This window comes from Anabrus simplex, chromosome 11 (assembly GCF_040414725.1).
Source record: "Anabrus simplex isolate iqAnaSimp1 chromosome 11, ASM4041472v1, whole genome shotgun sequence".
NCBI lineage: Eukaryota > Metazoa > Arthropoda > Insecta > Orthoptera > Tettigoniidae > Anabrus > Anabrus simplex.
In genome coordinates, this window is record NC_090275.1 from 111430646 (window position 1) to 111454147 (window position 23502).

General features: G+C 38.4%; 1 protein-coding gene across 1 annotated transcript in view; it reads left to right on the forward strand.

The window, feature by feature from the left end:
* Positions 1–21705, forward strand: part of LOC136883168 (uncharacterized) — a 65386-nt gene extending 43681 nt beyond the window's left edge. The window contains exons 8-9 of the mRNA XM_067155347.2: positions 3180–3232; positions 21140–21705. Of these exons, the coding sequence (XP_067011448.2) occupies positions 3180–3232; positions 21140–21275 (189 nt within the window). The 3' untranslated portion in view covers positions 21276–21705. The remainder of the gene's footprint in view (positions 1–3179; positions 3233–21139) is intronic.
* The last annotated feature ends 1797 nt before the right edge of the window (positions 21706–23502 follow it).

Below are 23502 nucleotides of genomic sequence, written 5' to 3' on the forward strand. Positions count from 1 at the left end.
TTGAAATAGAAAATCCATTTTGACTGTTTTCTTGATCACTTTCATTTTCATCTTGCTTTTTCCCTCTTTTCCTTTTAACTTCGTTCTCTTCACTGATCAGTGTCTCCTCTTTTTCATCACTGTCAGTGTCGGTTTTTGGACTTCCCATCATACATTTCAAGAGCTTTCTTGGCCTTCCTCTCTGTTTTTGCTTTTTCTTCCAATTCACAAAGACATACTAATATTCTCTCTTCCTCACAGTAACGATCAGGAATATGTTCTGTGTCATTATCGCTGTCATGTCCATCACTGCGACCAAAATCCGCATGGAGTACATAATTTTCTCCTTCGTCGTCAGGAGAAACATTTATTAATGTATGTATTTATATCTTTTTAAGTATTGTATGGTGGTTAATATGTCATATTCCATTTAAAGGAATACTTAATTTATTATCCAAAATATGATCCTCTGCAAGTGTCTGTTGGTTGATTGTTTTAATTTTTCACCTAAAAGAACAAAAGGAACAAAAAACTAAGTCCATGTAATGGTCTTGTTCAGTGAACTATAACCCAGTGTCAGTAAGATAGGCTTCGTGTAGAGAATGTGAAATAGCAGACAAAACCACTGACTGCATATCACTACTAATTTCTGCAAGAATTTATTGACCTTCCATAACTATTGTGGCAAACTTATCCAAGCAGCAGACTTCTCGTAATGGCTGCAGAACCACAACTGAACTGGAGCAGCATACCTGGAAGGAGATGTAGTCTAACGGCTCACAGGACGAAGGGGAGGGAAGTATCTGTCCGTGATTCCTATGATTTACAAATGCTACAAATGCTAGTGTTCTAAGGTTAAATTCATTAGCTGAAGGAAGTCACATAGATTGAAACATTTATTAATGTATGTATTTATATCTTTTTAAGTATTGTATGGTGGTTAATATGTCATATTCCATTTAAAGGAATACTTAATTTATTATTTCAAGTCAATACAGAACCAACGTTGTAACCGGTTGTACATATGAGAAATTCAAACAAGTTCAAGTGCCCCTGTTAATCTCACATGTTGATATAAGGAAAGGCAAAAATTCACAAAATTTTGGCTCAAAGAAAGACCATAAATTTCACCCACGTACTTGTTTAACAACAAAACAGAATAGAGTCAAATGTCCAAACTTAAAAGCTATATGCTGAGATATAACATTAAAATAACCATATCCCTCATCCAGAAGGATAACTAAAGTTAACTGAGGGCTGATGACCTTCGATGTTAGGCCCCTTAAAACAACAAGCATCTTCATCAAGTTAACTGATTTTAAAGGAGCATTTCACACTTTCCTCACCTACCGGCCTTGGAGCAGTCCTCCTGTCTCTCACAATCCAAATCACACACTGTGAATGACACATGTACAGTCACCAGCTGGCAACAAGGGAATCTGATCGGCAGCAGAGATACCTCACTAGATGTTTGGAGCCTAGCCAACTTTGTTCAAGTGAGCTACATTAGATGACAGAAGCAAAATGCAAAAGGTTTTGCCTAAGTTCAGGAGAGGCCAAAATTGCATTCCCCAAAAACAGTCTTCTACACTTGTAAATCACTGAAGGCAGACTATCAGAAATGAAATCAAAAAGGATCCAGAACTTAACAAAATTCTTGAGGACCAGAAAAACTGCAGTAACTGTTACCAATATTTGTTAAAGGATAAAAATGTCTTCCAGAATGATTATACTTTACTTCTTGGCAGTTTACGAGTTCTCGAGAGTTGTGGGAGAGGCTCGCGTTATGTGTAGTAGCAGAAAATTGACTGGCACATTGAAAGAATGGTAAAGAGACATGGCAGCTTTAGTATCTCGTAATGAGACCCTCCAAAAGTACCTGTGCAGACTTAGGACCCTCATTGGAAAAACTAAATTGACATAATAAATAATGGTTAATATCAACAGACAGTCAGAACCTTCTTCAAATGATCCTGAACCTCATTTACATCTGACATCCCCCAGTATGCTAAATTATTCCCTGCCTGATATGTTAACACTTTCAAACACTATGCCTGTACAGATTACGGGTGCACTGCTTTCCTGCTAGTGGATGGCGCCTGTATACTATACAGGCGTAATTTTCAGGCTAGTTTATAGGCAGCTGCTTTTATCCCATGCAGTTCCTGTCCCTTGCTTGGAGGTAGTATTCATCTAGTGTCCACTAGAATGCAGCAGTTATTGAGAAGTTCAAACCCAAATGATAAGAAGGGTAGTTTCTCCTTGCCATGACCTCTACCGAAGCACTCGATATGCCGGGTGCTGAGTGTGCCAAATATGTTGCGCTATCAGCTTTGTTACTGTACAAACATGTCCTCACGCCAGCTCAATGATAGTGATGTCTTGGATATTCCATCGGGAGAAGCAGGTTCAGGAATAGATGACTGTGATGAATACTCTGCTTATGAACCAGATAACATATTAAGTGATAGACTATTCCTAAATAGGTAAATTTTGTGTTTTGAATGCAGTTGTGTTTATTTGTGGCTTAAGTAGCCACAATAAATGATTCATTTTTATTGTTTGAGCAGGCTTCCATATTAAGGTATGGTACTGTTCAAAGTGTTATTATAATTTTCAATGTGAATATTCTATAGTACCATCATTAAGAACTTTTAATCGCACGCAAAAAAAAAAAGTCAAATTATTTAAAGAGCTTTCAAGTTGCAATGCACGAACAGCAAGATCTTATTATATAGCTAACTTCTCATTAAGACCAAGATCGAACTGCGTGCACTTGGAGCAACTTTTCTATAATAGCTCTGTTTATAAACTTTAGCTGCACAGGAGAAATTTTTGTACTGTCTAGATTGGTTCCATGATGATTATTATTATTATTATTATTATTATTATTATGCAATGAACAACATTATTGATTCAGTTAAAATAATGCAACTTTTGGGCATATTAATCGTTTCAGACCACAACATTAATTCGGCAGCATTTTTAGATCCAATGAATATCATATGTACAGTAAACTTATACAGTCCTTTACAATATGAGGAGGGAAGTATTGATCAGCATTCGTAGTAGATCACAAACAAGCCAAATAGAATATCCATATTAAAGAGATTTTTGCATGATCTTTCACATTTAAATTATATGTTCCCATAACATTTGTCACAGAATATAGTCACCATAAATGACTTTGTTTGTTCCAGCAAGAGACTGATGACAAGCTGGCTGCAGATGTGGTTGTCAGTGAAAATGAGAAGTAAGTAGACACTTGATTGTCCCTGTGTTGTCTATCACTACAAGGATAGTGACTGAATTACAAACTGAACCTTTTAGAGTGATGAAAAACATGTGAGTTTGGGTTGCCAGATTTCCATATGAAAGAAGGGACACTTTTTATTTCTTTACCTCATAGCATGAAAGTGAAAACACTGCAGTCATTTAATGAATGAAAAAAAGAGAATAAGGATATAATAACTAATACAATATACTGTATAAGTATAAAATATTTATTACAAAGAGAGAGTCCACTGCAGATATCTCCCCTAATTAGAGGGAAACCACACATTTTCAGCCTCTTGATGAATCTATGAACACGATCAAAATTAAAATACTTGTAATTAATTTTCATAGGACTTGAAAGAATGTTATTCATTACTTTTGGATGGCTATTACTGGATGGGATTCTGTTTATTTCAATAGTAATTATTTTAAATTAAACAGGGACACAGTTCTCAATGGATGTGACGTAAAGAGGACTGGCTTTGTTATTAGCAAAACTTGCTTACCTTTTGGACAAAGACACGATATGTGGTAAATAATAACTGGGAAAATACGTAGCCTTGTACAGTAAGTAGCAACATAGGAACAGTTACATGGGAAATGTGGAGAAAAATAGCCCATAAAATTTCCAAAAGGATAAAAAATAAGAAAGAGCAAGAAGATACAGGGTACTCAATAATTAGGAAAATTAAGGTCAATTTAAAGAATTAGCTGACCAACACTAATATTTAAGAATTCAGAAAGGGATTCAATCTTAACAATTTAAATATATATGCATGTGTGTGTCCAACCCTGGTTCTGTTTCTCTACAGGGTCAGGTATGAAGTGGGATGAATCTTTATAGTGAGTTTTTACAACCAAGTGCTGTTCGTGACATTAACCTCATCTTAGGAGGTAATGAGATAAAATGAATTACATGATATATGTTAGTAATAAGGGAGAGAGTGAAATAGTGAAATAATAAAAATAAATTTTATTAAAATAAATATGGAATCACAAAAAATAATAGAACCAGCTGTTGAAAACTACACAGAGGAACCTTCCATTACATGGGCAGAAACAGAATTAGCTCTTAACCCGCGAGTGGTTGCTAGCTGAATTGTAACATGTGTGTCGCACGTGAAACTTTTCTCTCACATTAAACTTGATTTAAAAGAAATATATCTTCTATAATTTTCCGAGGGGTAAGAGTGAAACGAATTATGAAAATGAGACGTAAAGACTGCATTATACAGTTTAGATAAAAAAATGATTATCTGAATATTACAGAAACAAATTACTCCTTAATGGAAATTAGTCAATAGTTCAGTTGCATGTAAGTATGTAATATTCACAAGAGTGACGGGCTGAATGGCTCAGACGGTTAAGGCGCTGGCTCTCTGAGCCCTAGTTGGCAGGTTCGATCCTGGCTCAGGGTGCTCAGATACGTCAGCTATAGCTTTACAGGCATATGAAAGAACTCTTGTCGGACAAAATTTTTGCATGTCGGCGTCTGCAAAATCGTAAAAGGTAGTTATTGGGACGTAAAACCAATAACATTGTTATTAATACAGAACTTTCTAACAGAGCAATACATAATCAAGAATAAAGTACAATAGGTCTTCTCTCTAACATATGAATTAGCTGGAGTTAGTAACAGAGTTTATTTTACAACATTCTTCCTCGACTCAATTTTTGAAGAGTTGTTTATCAGTAATTGCAAATTGAGAACATTACGTGCACAACTGAAGTCAAATACTAACGCGTACAACAGGAGAAAGTTTCCTCTCGACTTCAACATAACACCAAAGCCACTGGTTGCGTGATGAGAGAACCTTTCCCACACGGTGCATTAACTCGTACGAATCTTTGTTCCGACTAGCGGAGGGGATGCTTACCCTTCAATTTGAATTGCCTTTCTCATGACAGTTATAAACTCAGCTAGAAGAGGGAACAGTCACCTCCCTTGCATCGCTGAGAAGTAAACTCACAATACAAAATAATGTGAGAGAAAATCTCATATAGCGACCACTCGCGGGTTAAGGCAAGTCTTGTCATTGGATAAACCTCTTCCACTTTTTCCTGTCCATAGCCAAGTTTGTCATGTCTGAATATTTCCTTCCTTTGATGTTGTCCAGCATTTGATATTTTTTCCGTCCTCTTCTTCCTTTGCCGTTCACCACTCCTTCATTCAATAAACAGTCCCACCTCAGACAATGACCAATTCAGCTCTTTTTTTCCTTCTAATTATTTGCAACCTACATATTTAATTCTTCTCCAACTCTTAATTCCTTGCCTGGTCTTCCCATTTCACTTGTTCTATTATCCTCCATATCCATATCTCTAGTGCCTCCAATCTTCTTCCATACTGTCCAAGACTCTGCATCATACAGCGCAATGCTCCATATATAACATTTGTCAAGTTTTTTCCACAAATCTTTGTTTATTGTCCCACAAAGTAATTCTTTTCTCTTGAAACCTTCTTTTACCATTGCAGTTCTTTTCTTAATTTCTGTTGTGCAGAATCATACTTCCTAAATAATTAAAGTTATTGACTTGTTCTCTTACTTCACCCCTTATATTAATAAATTTTCTGCCTTCTTATGCACTTCAGTCTCTGACCCCAACACAAACTGCACCTTTTCTATTGAAATTTCCATTGATTATTTCCTCGAGATAGATGTTGAAAAAATATTGGAGATAAACAGCAGCCTTGTGTTATACCTCTTCCTAATTCAGTTTCTTCACTCATCTCCTATTCTTACTCTTGATCTCTGGTTTTATATCAATTTCTTTATTAGCCTCCCAGCTGGCTTTCTCAGTTTGATGCCACACTTTCCAGTGGATGGTTTCCTATGATGATGTTTGTTGGTCGTCCTTCTCTGTTTATTGCAATCATAACTGTTTTGGGTTCTCTTATCTTGAGATTGAATTCCTGGAACTTAACCTTCCATTCAATGAGTCTCAACTATACTTGTTCCTCAGTTTTTTTCCCAGATCATAACATCAGCAAAAGCATTGCATAGCAGTGGACTCTGATTAAACTCTTGATTTTCACTGTAATGAGATTAATATATATAAAGGAGTAGAAAAGGACGTTTTGATGTTGCAGCGTATTTGCTAACTGTGAAAGTAAGTACTGTAAAATTCAATTACAACTGCAAAAATATTTCCATTCAACGTGCTTTTTGTAGACAGATTATTTTGAGACCTGGATGGAACCTTCAGCTGTTCTAAATAGCCCAAGTATCACTGAATAGGCACTCTAGGGAAATGAGAAGCGAGTTTGTATCCTGTTCCTTTCTTCACTGAGCCAGAATTTTCTATTGCATATCAGTCTGCCAAGCCCACTGAAATCATAAACCAACTGACCATATGAGCAACATTTTCAAATGATTCTTAACATACTGGCTGCCTAAGGAATGCATTGCTAGCATTGCTCATACCTCGGTCACTTCTGTGTTGTCAAAGCCAAGGATGAGACTGAGACAGAGAAGTGAGAGTAACAAACTTAATCTAGCCCATACCAGAAACTGTATCTCACCAAAGATGGAGCTGGGCCATACTTAGATTATGTTCAGGTATTATTCTTAACGCTTGCTGCATTTTAAAAATTTATAGAGGTACAAGCAACATCAAAGACCGTATGCTACGAGGACGGCTTGAAAAGTTCTCGGAATCACCGTTAGATGTCAGTGCTAGAGGAACGAGGTTCCCGCGCAATAATCACACATCCTTTGTGAGTGAACACCTGGCGCGTCAGTGCTCTAGCTGCAGTAGTGTGGTAGTGATGACTCTTTGTTGTTGTTCCCGCGTAGTGATTTGTGACAATGGAAAAAACTGAGATTTGAGCAGTGATTAAATATTTTGTAAAGAGAGGTATGAAAGCAAAGGAAATTTATGCCGACTTTCAGAACACACTGGGGGAGTCTGCTCCTTCATTTTCAACTGTTGCCAAGTGGACCAGTGAGTTTAAATTTGGTCGGGAGAGCATGGATGATGATCCGCGTAGTGGATGGCCAAAAAGTGTTACAACCCCAGAATTTATCGCAAAAGTGCATAAAGGGTCATGGAGGATCGTCGACTGAAAGTGCGGGAGATTGCTGAAGCTGTAGGGATGTCTTCTAAACAGGTATATTATATTTTAACCGAAGAATTGGGTATGAAAAAATTATCCACAAGATGGGTGCCGCGCACCAGATTGGAAATGTCCGAACAAAGTCTGGCCTGTTTTCAGTGCAACCAACAAGATTTTTTTGCACCGGTTTGTGACTACAGATGAAACTTGGGTCCACTACTATACCCCAGAGACAAAACAGCAGTCAAAGCAGTGGAAACATGCTGATTCACCACCACCAAAGAAAGCAAAGGCAGTGCGTTCGGCCGGAAAGGTCATGGCCTCAGTTTTCTGGGATGCAAAAGGCATTCTGCTGATAGATTATCTTCCTACTGGCCAAACAATTACGGGGCAATACTATGCAAACCTCCTAGGCCAACTACAGGAAAAGATACATGAAACAAGTCCTGGTTTGGCAAGGAAAAAGGTCATCTTTCATCAGGACAACGCTCCGCCGCACACAAGTGTTATTGCCATGGCAAAACTTCATGAACTGGGGTACGAATTGTTACCACATCCACCTTGTTCACCTGCTTTGGCACCATCAGACTTTCATCTATTCCCCAAGCTGAAAATTTTCCTCGGTGGATGGAGATTTTCTACAAGGGAAGTACTGACAGCTGAATTGGAGAGGTATTTTGCAGGTCTGGAGGAATCTCATTTTCAAGATGGGATCAAGACATTGGAACATCGCTGGACCAAATGCATTAGTCTACAGGGAGACTATGTTGAAAAATAAAAGCAGTTCCACCAAGGTAAGATACTTAATTGTGGTACATGCCGAGAACTTTTCAAACCACCTACGTATATCTAATCACAAAGGATGTGAGCTGTGCTTAGACAACACAACTATTATATTGTAATTTTTAACAATGGAAGAGCAATAGAAAGTTTCACAGCAGAGGCAAAATGTCCACATTCCCTTCACGTTCACATTAGGAAAGTGTCAGCAAAAGTTATTTATTGGAATCATTATTGAACATTATCTCTGTCAAGACTGAGCAGTTTCTGTCGCCACAGGATATCACAACACCTTTACTGATGTAACTGTCTTTCCAGTATATTAAAATATGCCCAGTATAAATACCAGCTGGGCAGAATAAAACTGGCAGAAAATATTTACAATAGGACTAATGCAGGATTTACCCTTCTTAATTGACATTCATTGATATTGAAAAGGCATATGACAGTGTCCTTAGGACGAAAGTTTGGGACAGTCTGGTGCAAAAAGGAATTGGACAGGGATTAATAAAAATGATCATGGCATTGTATAAGGAATGTTGTAGTTGCGTGCAAACACAAGTTGGCAGGACAAGTTGGTTCAAAATAACTAGTGGGCTGAGACAGGGAAGTGTTCTATCACCAATCCTGTTTACAATAGTGGTGGATGACATCATGAGAACAGCAAAAGCAGCATATGGAGGAAGAGAAATGAACATGATGTTATTTGCAGATGATATTGTGATTTGGGGAGAAGACGACAGGAAGGTTCAAGAACAGTAGAATGTGGTGAATGGGAAGATTGAAGAATGTGGATTGAAAATAAGTGTAGAAAAGAGTAAAACTCTTGTTATGACTAGAGGGGAGAAAGAAGGGAAAGGTCAGATTAGACTTACAGACAAGCCCCTGGAAGTAGTGGAAACGTTTAAATACCTGGGGAGTGAATTAATGGAGAATGCTGGACTGGATGCTGAGATTAGTAAAAGGATTCAAGCTGGAAGTTGTTTCTGTCATAGTGTAAGAAATATGTTATGGGACAAAGATGTGCCAATGGAAGCAAAGGATACTATGTACAAGATGTATTACGTACCCATAACAACTTACGGAGCAGAAACTTGGACAATGACAAAGAAGGATGAGAGTCGAATACAGGCAGCCGAAATGAAATTCTTGAGGAGAATGATACAGAAGAGTAGAAGAGACAAAATAAGGAATGAGAAAATCCGGGAAGAAATTGGAGTGGAAAAAATGAATGATAGAATAGAGAAGAGCCGACTAGGATGGTTTGGGCACATACAGCGAATGAGCGACGAAAGAATGCCAAAAAAAGGTGATGGAAATGCAAATCCAAGGAAGGAGAGGCCGTGGACGACCACGATTGAGATGGAAGGATACCATCCAACGCGGCATTATAGAAAGAAACCTGGACTGGGACACAGTGTTGGAGGAGGAGTGGTGGAAAGACCGAAGAAAGTGGAGAGGAACCATATTTGCCCCTACCCGGCTACAGCTGGATAAAGGGAAATGATGATGATGATGATGATGATGATGATGATGATGATGATGATGATGATGATGATGATGATGATGATGAATGAATATCATAGGTAATGTTGTAAATGGCCTCATCTGAATAAATTAAAACTGAGGAACAAAAGTCGTGACTCCACTTCACTCCGATACCACCGGCAGAACTAAACACACCTGGATGCTTTAACGGGTGCAGAAATAAATTTTTAAGGAAACAGTTAGAGGTCCATTTTGAAAATGTTTTGACACAATGATCTCTTAATTCCCACTTACACAGTGTAGCGGTATAATTTAAGGACTACGTGATATCACCGCTACACTGGAAATTTGATTGTGTGGAATTCATAAAAAAGGGGGAATGGAAACTATCGTGTAATCTTGCCCTAAAAGAAGGGAACTCTGCGGTAGCTAATTGTTGTACTGTTGGGATTCTTATTGGTGCAAATTGTAATATAACTGTGGGCAATTGCTTCGCCATTGGACTTTTATTTGACGTTGTTGTCTATGAGTTTGTTACTGGGTAGTCCCGCTGCTCGATAGTCAACTGTTCTGCATGGCGCGCCCTAGCGGCCATTATTCCAGACGAGCACTTCTGTTCCAGCGGTCGGCTAGTGCAGGCGTCATGTCGCTTGGCTTGCTGCCAGTCGCTATAGCAGGCAAAAATGATTTGGAACCACCGTAAGATGATTGTGAAGGAAGGCGTAGACCTGTGTAATGACATTTATGTGGTGGTGGTGCAATTGTAACTTGTAAGTAAGTGTGGAATGCAACCTTTTCGCGACTACGAGTGCCTGCAGCTGAGTATAATATTTTTCTTGGGAATGTTTTGCACCAAACTGTATAAGTGAGTATTTAAGAATCCTCCTCAACACTCTGGTAAGTGATTGTCTGGTATCATATTTACCCCAACAGACTTTCCATGTAATCTTCAGGGAATTATTCTACAGTGAGTAAAACGCCAACATTGCTACCTTCATCGATGTTTTGAATTAATAATAATTCCTCCGGAAGACGTCTTGTGAGTCACAACCTCGACATACTACTTGCAGGAGAACAATGTACATTCTCCAAATTATGTTCTGAGAAGATTCCCATGTGAAACCCCTTTGATACGCTGATTTTAATATGTGGCACTAATAATAATAATAACTGCCTTACGTCGAGAGCTTATATAATCTAGTCGTGAGCAATGTGCTTGTTCCGTAAGCAGTCTTGTGGTCTCCTTCTCCCAAATCTGCTTGTGTTAATATTATATTGTACCACATCTTTGTGATGTGATAAAGCTGGGTTCCAGGCTGTAATAAATGTAATGTTTTCGAAACTACGTGGTAAAAATATTAGCTGCTGGACACTCTCGCAAATTTATATTTGTTAATTTGAGATTTTAGGTAGATTCATTATATTTTCTTCCTTCTGAGGTATACGGAAATTGCTAATGTGCATACTATTATTGTAATATTGATCTTGTGACCGTTAGATTGAGTTATCTTGATCTTATTTGTGATTCTCGGTCGCATCTTCCATTATTGAATTCCGTTAATCTAAATATGCCCTACCAATTATGTTATACTTAAACAAGTGAATAAGTTTTATTGATGCACATACTTATGCGTCACCGGAACAGTGTGGTTTAAAATGATCTGCTCTTTGAACTGGAGCTGTGACAAGTGAAGGTGTCTGTAGTCTCTTCTATCATTAGCCTCATAAAGGCAACTGGATATTTAAAATTAGTTTAAACCCTAGTGAATACTGAAGCGTGCTTTGGATCAAAGTGAATTTAATTGAATTTTCCCTTTCAAATTATTTTTATTATGATTATTTTAAAATCTTCTTTTCCCTGAATTTCGATTAATGTTACTGATCTGGAGCTTAACTCCATTTCTGTTCCATTGTTGTTGGTATGCTTTCATTTGTTTTTCTGATAACGGTGTGATAAGTTGGCATTGTAGCGGTGTGTATGTCCTAACAATACTCGTGACGTGCAGACGTTCGTTGTTGCTTGGCGTACCTGTGTTGATGTGATGAACTGGTCACAAGATGAGTTTTATTTGTTTCTACATTATTGTGCTACCTTATTATTATTATTGATTTCCTTCCGTAACTTTTCTTTTGATGTCGGCTCTTTATTAATTTTAACTTTTTGCCTTCCTTAATGTTTCTTGAGGACATTGTTAGTGTGTTAGGGGATGCGGTTGTAAGTTTAAATTTGAAACGCTTCCGTGTTCACTGAGGAATTTCGAAAATGTAATAAGTTATCATTTTGGGGAATTTTATTGGGACGTGCGTACCCACAACTTGGTGCACCTGAGTTACTTATGACTTCCCTTGAGGAAGGATGGGTTCAAGCTCGAACAATCGAATTGTAATTAACAAGTAAATTATAGTAAACAAGTAAATTGTCACAAAGTAGCTAATTGTAATGAAACTTTTAAATCTACTGAAGTTAATTGTGTCTGGGAAATATTGTTAAATTTCTTCACCCAAATAAGAATTAGTTGTAACTATTGGCACGGTGACTACGATTGGTTTCTTTCTATATATGAGCCTTGTCATCAGTTTTCCCTTTTCTTAAAGGATAATGTTTGTTTTAATTTTCTTATATTTCAAATTGCACCACCCACCCTTATTATTATTTTAAATCAAATTATATTTTGGTCTTTTTAAGTGTAACTGAGTGTGTCATTATTGTGAATTGCTCTACCTCATATTCCTTCCACCCTCTGTTATGGTTGTTAACCTATTGGCTTCGCCCAGATTCCCATCGCTTCCCATTTCCTGTGTTTGTGTTCTATCGAGGCCCTTCTCTAAGTAGCTGGCGTGATCTCGCTGGGAATAGCCTCTTATCTCTTTGGTGGTTGTGCTAGCAATCGTGGACTTGGGCTGCAGTGTTGTGCCGCCTGTTGATTTGTTGCCCTCCTCTGCGATTGTTGGTGTGCCACAACAGACACACGGCATTGGGATTTTATTGAATTTCATTCCAGGCTTTCCTTCCCTCAAACAGTGTTTTACGGTATTCAAACTCTTTTGTGATAGTGAAGGTTTTCATTCACTAAAGACCCCATTTCATCCCATTTTGCTACTAAATTTTGCATTGCAGACTTAGCTGGAGGTTTTGCCAGAACACTTCCAGTCGTAACCTCTTGGGCAAACAGTTCCACACAGGTTTTCCATGAATCATGCTTTGCATAACACTCGACAATGAACACCTGCTGTTTTATTGTGAGCACCATTTTGTGTTGCATTCAACTAGTCACTAAACATGTTTGTTCCTTGCACTTGCTCGCACATAATGACCCAACAATGTACTCAGAACATGCGCGAGATGCGCACTTGCAGACATATGACACCACCTAATTGGTGCATCGAAATCACATTTTCTGGCATTTCCTGTGATGGACAATTCTCCTGTTCATTACCAAGTGCCAGTTCTGCATCAGTTTTAAAAGTATTTTCTGGGACAATTTTATTTTGCCCACCCCGTATATTATCTGTACCTCAAGAGGTAGTTCTTGCCAAATTCCATTAATGAAACTCTTAACACATCAGTCACCTGCTCTGAACACTGAGTACTGCCCCCTGTTGACCGAATAGTTCAAGCCCACAGAAACAAGATTACACTGACACACTCAAACTACTATAACACACGAAAGTATTGAAGCTCTACCTCAAATTTGGAGCATGTAATTTCCAGGTTGCTTAATATTCCTTAACAGTGGAATACCTTTCCCTGGAGTGCCCACTGCCTTACATTCCTACTACATAACTTGTTTACATCTTCATCTGCTGTTTCTGAGTCACTGCTGTATTCCAACAGATAAGATTGTTGCCCACGATTTGATGAAGAAGGTCCAAGATCACTTTCCATATAATTCACATTATTATTGTTGCGGCCACCAAATTAGGCGGGTGAGGAAAACTGCGCTGTCGTCAGATATGGAAACGGTGAAGTGACAGATGGTCGATATTGGACATTATAAATTTTCCAGCTAACTCATTCTTGGTTGCCTGCGTTTCGCCTTCGTGTGCTAAGTTGGGCTCGTTAGTTGGGACTTAGCACACCTCCCAAGACGCAAGGCTAGTGCAAACAGTGGAGGCCACTGCATAGGCTACTTGAAGCCACCAACAGTGCCAATGCACTATGAGAGCTATATCTCATTTCCAAAAATTGATGCCTGCCTGGCCATCAGATGATATAGATGTTGATTTCCATAGGGAACTTAAAATATTTGTCCTGAATGAGTAAATTTATAATACCAATATAATGGTCCGTTATTGGACATTATAAATTTTCCAGCTAACTCATTCTTGGTTGCCTGCGTTTCGCCCTCGTGTGCTAAGTTGGGCTCGTCATTTGGGACTTAGCACACCTCCCAAGATGCAAGGCTAGTGCATACCATGGAGGCCACTGCATAGGCTACTTGAAGCCACCAGCAGTGCCAATGCACTATGAGAGCTATGTCTCATTTCCAAAAATTGATGCCTGCCTGGCCATGAGATGATATAGATGTTGATTCCCACAGGGAACTTAAAATATTTGTCCTGAATGTATAAATTTATAATACCAATATAATGGTCTGTCATTGGACATTATAAATTTTCCAGCTAACTCATTCTTGGTTGCCCAACTGACGAGCCCAACTTAGCACACGAGGGCAAAACGCAGGAAACCAAGAATGAGTTAGCTGGAAAATTTATAACATCCAATAACGGACCATTATATTGGTATTATAAATTTACTCATTGAGGACAAATATTTTAAGTTCCCTATGGGAATCAAATGCCTTTGCTGGGAGGACCTAGTGTTTACAGTGCACTATGTCTTCTGGTATGGGTTAGAGCAATTTTGTTACTTTCATAGATCTGTCTCTGTCTTATCCATGGCTTTGACAATGTGAAAGTGACTGAGGTATGAGCGATGCTAGTAATGCCAATTTCTTATGCAGCCAGTCCCTGGTATGAATAGTGTGAAAATGTTGCTCATAGGATCAGTTGATGCATTTCAGTGGGCTTGGCAGACTGATATATAATAGCAACTCTGGCTCGGTGAGGAAAGGAACTGGAAACAACCTCGCTCCTCATTTCCCTAGTACGCTTCTTCAGTGATGCCTAGGCCATATATGACTGTTGATGGCAGAGCTGTTGAGGATCCCACCAGCGGAAGCGCTGACGGACTGAACATACATATGTGGGAATCAACATGTATATCATCAGATGGTCGAGAGTCGCTTACCTCTGAGCACGGATTGGCAGCGCTGATTGTGCAGTGCTGTCTAGCTGAAGCCCATCCACTCCAGGCCACCATACCCAAGTCATTCCCTGTCTTGCGGCTTTTGAGCTCGCACCATAAGTGCAGTTAAAGATGGATAGTTAATGTGTTCAGCCTGGTGTTTCTTCGTCTGTTATCTGAAGAGGATGAAGTAAGTGCAAGAAACAAACAAGAAACTCCTCTGAAGTGTACTCAGTTGGAAGGGCTTAAGAAGAAGGATTTATCCAGCCAGGCAAAATCCGCAATTATGAATCTATTGCAATACGCGCAGAAGTTGGCCAACTCAAATATTTTGCAGACTGTGACCTCCAAGAAAAGCCAAGAATTGACAGCAACAATGTGTAATGTTAGCCTTCGTTCACTCCAGAGATGTGTTATTGAAGTAAAATACTCACCCAACCAAAAAATACTTTCATTTCCAAGGAAAAATTACGTAAGGGAGAAAAATGAATGGAAACCTATTCTTTAAAGTAGTTCTTTTTCTATATTACTCAGTACAATATACAGTATTCAAATACTTAAATTTATAATGTAATAAAATTGATAGAGATGAATATGTAATCCAAAAGTATTTAAGGCGTCCCGCAGCCTGTGCTGGCTCGCAAGCCCCGAACTGTCTCAAATAGCAACATTTACGTGATCGCTTTCTGGGCCACTTTCCAGGAAAGGTACAAGACTCAAGGAAGTGCGTTTCAGATAAAAAATATAAATCTGACGATTTTTTACATTTTTCCCGCAGACAAAATTTTATTGGCCGAAGAAATAAAAACTTAGCCGCTTGCTTAAATTTTGTATACAGGATGCTACAGATTTAAATTTACTCATTCAAGGTTTTATTTTTAATAATTATTTAAAGTGGTTTTTATGGAAAATAGTTATACCACTGAAATCAGCAGTCTTTTCTGAAGCTTGTATAATTTGTTTTGAAACATTGTATGAAGTAACATCAGGAGCTTGAGAGAGATTAACTTGCCTTGCACTCTGAAATGATGTGTTCAGTTAGACATTTCTTCGCCAGTTGTTACATAACCTTGGCAACAGTGTAATTTTCCGCCTAATTTGGGTGCCGTGACAATATAAATATTCAGTTCACTGTCACTTGGTGCCTCTGATAACCGGTCTGCACATCATTTATCACTAACATTGGTATCTGTTAGCAACTACATGTACGTTGCTGTGTTGACATCTGCATGCTGCATTGACGATCTACAGTTCTGATATTAATTTGTTCATTACATGAAGGATTAAAGAAGAAAATGTGCTGCAATTCCTTATAATCTATATTCACTGACTATACTGTTTGAAACTTACCATGCCACCAGATTGTGCCAGCGATCAAGGAAACATGAGATGCATAAAAATGAGAATTATCATAACGTGACTGCTACTGTCATCAGAGGAGCTACGAGAATTCTTGGCACCCGTCACCGCTATGATAATGATTGTCTTGGCCTGATGTATGAAGTTACTAATTTCAAAGCATGGGTTGGTAAACATAAAATATGATGTCTGGTGTCGTATCTACTTCCTCTTTAACTCTTTCCGCTCGCGTGTCGACAACAGGTCAACAGCCGCCATTCAGGGTTAACACTCGTGTGTCAACCAGAGCTTGACACTCGACACACGGTTTTGCGTCACTTGACTACTCTGTGAAGTATATTACAACTTCAATTTATTATTCAATGAGTGATGCTATCTTTTGGGCACTGTGAGAATGAATTTCAGGGAACTTCTTTTAGAATGCAGATACAATATTACTTTGTTTTCTTGGTGATGTATGTGCTCATTGGAAAACGATCCTAGTAAAATGGCAGCACACGGCTTGACAGAGGATGAAATATTGGCAAAAACTTTGACTGAATTTACGGATGGTGATCATGAAACTGATGAACTCTTCGAGCCAAGTGATGAAAGTGATGTTTCAGAAGTGATATGAGTGATAATAATAATAATAATGACAGCAGTGCGTGTGATGTTGGGGAGGTGATAATATGTTAGTGGGACCCGGACTGCACCAGCGTGTACATAATTGCAACACTGTTTGTAGATCATGGACTACAGCTGATCTAGGCCTGACTAAATTCCCTTTTAGGTCAGTAAGTGGATTTGTAAGCCATGGCAATAGGCTGTTACAGAATTACAGTACTGGGAATTTTTTACTTGATCATGCTTGTTGTTTAAAGGGGCCTAACATCTAGGTCATCAGCCCCATTATTTTTTTACTGACCTGCTGCTAACCTCCATTACAAATAAGACTAACGAATACGTGAAATTAAAAATTCAGAGAAACACTCCACTTCAGAAGTGGTCTATATGGTGTTCATGGAAGGAAGTCAAAGTAGAACTGAAGACATATTCGGTGTAGTGATTAATGTTGGAATGAAGAGTAAGGCAGAAATGCAGGACTATTTTAGTGAGGACTGGTTAGATAAGCAGTTATTTTACAAAGATGTGTTTTCTAGGGATATATTTCTACAAATATTTTGGAATCTTCATCTCTCCTCTGCTCAGACTACCAGGTAGGACCACAATCAAGGGGTTCTAAAGTGAAAAACATAGTGTCATTCTTGGGTACGAAATTCAGGGAACTTTTCATCCCAGGGCAAAACTCGAGTGTTGAAGAAAGCACTGTAGATTATGAGGGCCATATTTTTCAAGTGCTACTACAAGCAAAAGCCAACCAAGTGGGAACTTTGTATACTTAAGTACTTTCTTACTCTGTTAGTGGGTATGTGTGTGCTTATAAGCATTTATTTTACAAAGATGTGTTTTCTAGGGATATATTTCTAAAAATATTTTGGAATCTTCATCTCTCTTCACCTTAGACTGACAATCATGGGGCTCTAAAGTGAAAAACGTAGTGTCATACTTGGATATGAAATTTAGGGAATTTTTCGTCCCACAACAAGCAAATGCCAAGTAGGGACTTCGTATTTATATACTTTCTGACTCTCTTACTGAGTATGTGTGTGCAGTGGAACCTTACTATGGTGCAGTGACAACTCAAGCACTTATTAGGCGTAATTTACCTTTTACTCCCAGGATTGTCATCCATTTAGTGACAAATATATTGCAGGCTACCAATGAAACAGGTTTTCACGTCTTTACTGACCGGTTTTATACTAGTTATAAGAGTTAGCAGCTGAAGTATTGAAACTGGAAGGCCCTTCTCTTTCTTTTTTCTAATACCTTCATTTTCCAAACACTGAATCCCTTTCCTTCTGAGTTGTGTTTAGAGGGAATCATTGCTTATTTGTACTTTCTCTTAAAGCAGTGATCATCACCATCATAGATGACTTAAGGGCATCAACTGGGTATTACGAGGTACTTAATTCCTATTTGCCATTGCTTTTGTCTTTCAGCTTATCGTGCTGATGAACACACTAGCCAGTGCTTTTGGCATTTGCAGTGCAGTATCATCTTTTTGTCTATGACCTACTTCAAGGGAGTTGCCTTTGCCATTCTCTTTGGCCCTCTTTCATTCTTCTCGCTTATTTCATGAGTCATCACATCTGATATGCACGCATGCTGTACAGTGATACTACATGGTTATTCTCCAAGTTAAATTTCCTCCCTTGCCCATTCAGTCGTACAGGACATTCTCCATAACCATCCCTGAATGCAAAACATAATCCCAGATGTCCAGATTACACAGTTATAAATACAAGTTTCTGAGCTGGTGGTTTGGCAAAAATTGGCTGCTACTTCAAATAATATGTCTTGCTTATTGTATTGCCTGTGCTTTCTTTGTTGTAGTGCCCAGCTTCTCATTCTCCCTAAACCACTTTCAAATCGGGGAAGACTCATGTGCGAAATTTGTGCAAAGGTGTTTTCTCGTCGTGGAGACCTTAACGTCCACTTGCGGTCGCACTCAGGGGAAAAGAAATTTAAATGCGACATTTGTTCGAAACATTTTGTTAGCAAAGGTACACTGACCACTCACATTCTTAAACATGATGGTGAACGACGATTTAAATGTAATGTCTGCAATGCAATGTTCTTTGATAATGGAGCGTTGTCGAAGCATCATCTGATACATACAGGTGAGAGACGATATACGTGTTCACTGTGTCATAAGACATTTGTTCGCAAATATCACCTAGACGGTCACATTCTTACGCATACTGGTGAAAGGAGACACCAATGTAAATACTGCAACAAGATGTTTATCCAAGTTAGTACACTTAACACCCACTTAAATACTCACACTCGAGTTAGGAAATACAGGTGCAATTTATGTTCGAAATCCTTTATGGAGAGTTCTGCCCTCAAAAAACATTTGTTCCTTCACTCAGGAGTCAAGAAATATTGTTGTGGTATCTGTTCTAAACGTTTTGCAGAGAATAATACATTAAAACAACATCTTCTCACTCATTCTGGCATTAAGGAGCACAAGTGTCCACAGTGTGAGCAAGAGTTCGCCAGACGTAGTGGACTTCTTAGACATTTACGTAGACGACACAAGTAATCACGGAAGGTGACTAACCAGAGTATGATTTGGGAAGTGATGGTGGTTCTTACATGTTTTTCTGATGCTACCAATATTGTATGTTGCATGGAAATATGTGTAAAAGACTACCAGCCTCTCCCTGAACCAGAGGAGTTAACTGCGTACTTGCTGGGAATTGAATCAAGGAACTTTTCAACTAAAGACCACTAGACGGACCCTTTAGCCAAGGAGTAGACAGTAAATTTCTATTAACCCCTTAACTAGGTGAATAGTTTCCCAATGCCAACCAGCCATTGGGTAATTATTCAGCTTAACTGACATCTGTGCTGCTGAGTACAGTAGACAGATGGGTTAGTCAGACTGAATTAATTTATTTTAAATATGTGTTTAATATGTACTTGAAATAGAGGTGGCACTGCAATGATTTCATCATAATATGGATAATTTGAATACATTTTACTATTATTATCATTGTTAAAAAATACAAAGGAAGAAAGGTTACCTAAACTGGGAAGCAGTTATCCATAAACATGTATTTTTATGTAGGTTTTTTCACATCTCCAGTTGTATCACTTCTAACAAATGTTTTGCTATTTCATATTCAGCCATGTTTAGGGTACTCTTAATATTTCCTCAGCACCTTCTGATATAAAGCAGAAGTCATTTATACATGTTACATTTAACATTGAAAACTAGGCAAAGATTAAACTTTGGTAATGACTGTCGACCTTTGCTGCTCCTTGCAGTGTAATTTGTTTATATCAACCTCAAAGAATTTCTACTGAATAACAGCGCTTCTGACTAAGGTTTGGGCAATATTGAAGACTAATAAATTTACATTTAGTAAAAAAATATATTTCCATCCTGTTAATATTCTTTTCCGGTTTAGAAAGCCAAGAATAACGGCCGAGAGGATTCGTCGTGCTGACCACACGACACCTCGTAATCTTCAGGCCTACGGGCTGAGCAGCGGTCGCTTGGTAGGCGAAGGTCCTTCAAGGGCTGTAGAGCCATGGGGTTTGGTTTGGTTTTTTAATATTCTTTTATTATTAATCCTTGTATTTTGAAAGTACAGTACCATCATTTCAGAAATGTTCTTGAAATGTTGTACTCCAGATTGAGTAGCTCAGATGGTAAAGCACTGGCCTTCTGAGCTCGAGTTAGTACGTTCTCTCATGGCTTAGTCTGGTGGTATTTTGAGATGATCAAAGTCAGGTTCATGTCAGTAGATTTACTGACACTTAAAAGAACTCTTCAAAGACAAAATTCCGGCACCTTGATATCTAAATTAAAGCGAAAATTACTGTAGTTTACCTTCTTAGTAACTGAGTCACTGTTAGCAATCCTCAAAAAATGAATGGAGCTTACCAGCTTCGCTCTGAGATACGTATCATTTCTTTATTCTTTGAGAGGCTTCTAGACCAAATATGGTGCCTAATCTTGGCACAACCGGTAAAGGGAGTTCATGCTGCCATGTTCTGACATCCTCTTGATTTCTGCCTATCGATAATCTCAAGTGATGTTTAAATTTCCATGATTTATTTATGTGAGACTCGTAAAAGCATGGCATTGAAGTGTAAGAAGAGATGTAAGAGAGGAGGACATTAAAGAACTAATGAGGAAATATTGTGGAGCCTGTGCAGTATTGTGCTGGTCAATATTCCTTTCTTCCCAGTCACTATGAGCATCATCACTATTACTTCCTTGGTTACGTACGGGCACACTATAATGACAAAATCATTAATTTCCATCGTGACTATTACTTCCTTGGTTATGTACAGTTACACTATACTGACAAAATCATTAATTTCCATTTTTATAGTGATCTGTTCAAAGAAGACCTCTCAGGATATGCTGGTTTTAGAGCCTTCCCCAAGCTGACAGTTGCTCATTTAGACCCATCATCGTTCCAGAAGATGCTTTCCAACTTCTTAGCGGCAGTGTTGCCAAAGGTATGAAATTTTATTGAGAAATGGGACCGGCAAGATTATAGGGTAGTGAGGACACTTAACCCCTTAAGCGGGGAGCTTGGTACACAAGGGCTCACTCCGAGGTGGGGAACAATTTCCCTGCTTGAAAGAATATTTATTTACTTGATTAAAAACAATCATAGATTAAAATGAACTATTGAAGGGCCCCAGCAGAAATATTTACTTGAATATAATGTATTTAATTGTTGAAAAATTCTATTATTTTGATTTTTCAATACTTTGTGCAAGAACGTACTGTGTGTTTTTATACTGCAATATCAAGGTTGCTTCTATCTAATAGCAAAGCTCTGGTTTTCGTTTATACAGTAACTTTTACCTGAATATTTTAGGCAGTTTACTAACAATCTCTGCTTGGAAATACATGTTTCTGTATATGTAAATTGTACATTTACAAAGTTTTCACGTACTTAAAAGATTTGCAATGAAATAAATTATAATGCTCATGAAATTTTCTGTTAATGTGGTTAGCGTTTTTGAGGGATGAAGTTTATATAGCCTACCTACAATTTATAATTGACACACGTGGACTATATTACACTACACTACAGGTAGTATTTAGTCTTCACAGCGTTATGTCTCTTAGAGTTGTTCACTATGATACACACGGAAGCAGATCATGTTATATAACCTGTCTTGGCTTTGCATAATTTATATGATTCCATTCTAAAAAGGCGATCTTATTTTTGGTATGTAAAAAAAGGGAATAAGCCAGTGCATTTATCAACAAGAAGCTGACTATTTGAGCACCTTCAAATACCACCGGTCTGCCAAGTTGGGGTCAGAAGGCTGGCCAGTGCCTCTACTGGTACAGAAGCTTTATTTCGTCCTAATTACCACTATAGCCACCCTTTCCATACCAAGAGTTTCTCATCAATTGGCACTTTGCCATCAGGGTTATAAGCTTCCAAGAATTTTACTAACAGGTGGTCAAACACTGGATTTATCTTAGAAATTTTGGGATGAATTTGTCCATTATTCACCTCAACGTCAGACATATGTAAAAAGCTGTGGAGAAAAATCTAATAAAATGATAATAATAGTAATAATAATAATAATAATAATAATGTTATTGGCTTTGCGCCCCACTAACTACTTTTACGGTTTTCGGAGCTGCTAAGGTGCCGGAATTTAGTCCCGCAGGAGTTCTTTAGAATGCCAGTGCATTTATCAACAAGAAGCTGACTTATTTGAGCACCTTCAAATACCACTGGTCTGCTAAGTTGGGGTCAGAAGGCCGGCCAGCGCCTCTACTGGTACAGAAGCTTTATTTCGTCCTAATTTGTTCGGACCCGGTCTTGATCTTGACTCCTTCGTTTCATCTTACTAAAGTGGGTTTTATGCGTGATTGCCTGCTTGGCATCTTTTGTCTTTTCAACTATGTTCTGGCATATCTCGTCAAAAAAAAAGTTATTGAAATATTTCGCTCAGTTTGGTTTTCCTAAAAACTCTCCTGTTACATCTCGATGGAATTTGGGATCAAATCAAACTTTCTTTGTCCATTTTCAGTATAAGTTGACGGAGAACTTGCACTAGTTGGATTGTAATCAGTATTATCATCATCACTGTCATAATCGCTACTTGAACTGGAATCGAACACGTGCTGTCTCTTTTGCGACTGGTGAACATTCACATCAGCTGGGCCCAAACCCTGTACATTCGAGCCTGATGTACATATTCCAGGTAAGGTACTGTCACTTACGAATTCCCCTTCGGCAGAACTTACATCACTAAGATCACTATTCTCCCCACTAAATTCCATCATTTCGTTTATCATGACCCGTAAATCTTCTTCCTCTAACAGTGGGGGCCGGTAAAATTTTTTAAGACAGTTTAGCGGAAAAATGGTAAGAAAAGGGATCTAAGAGAACTTTGGTCTCTGCACGGAAATAATGAAATGTGCCTGTATTACGTATGTGTACGATAATAAATGTTTTGCAACTCGCGGTAAACACATACTCCAGTCGTGAAGGAAAAAGTCGAGACTGGGGATAATAAATCAGGTCACAGTTCTAAAATGTCATCAGAGAGGTCTGTTCAGTATCATAATCTCTTGAAATACCTTCTACAGCAATATTATTACATCCAAGAGACGATTAGGCGATGAGCTACAGCTTCAGCGCGAAGCTATTAGGCCTTAGGTCGTTCTTGCCCGGACGTAAGCTGTGTTCTTGATATTGCAACTCGTGGATGACGC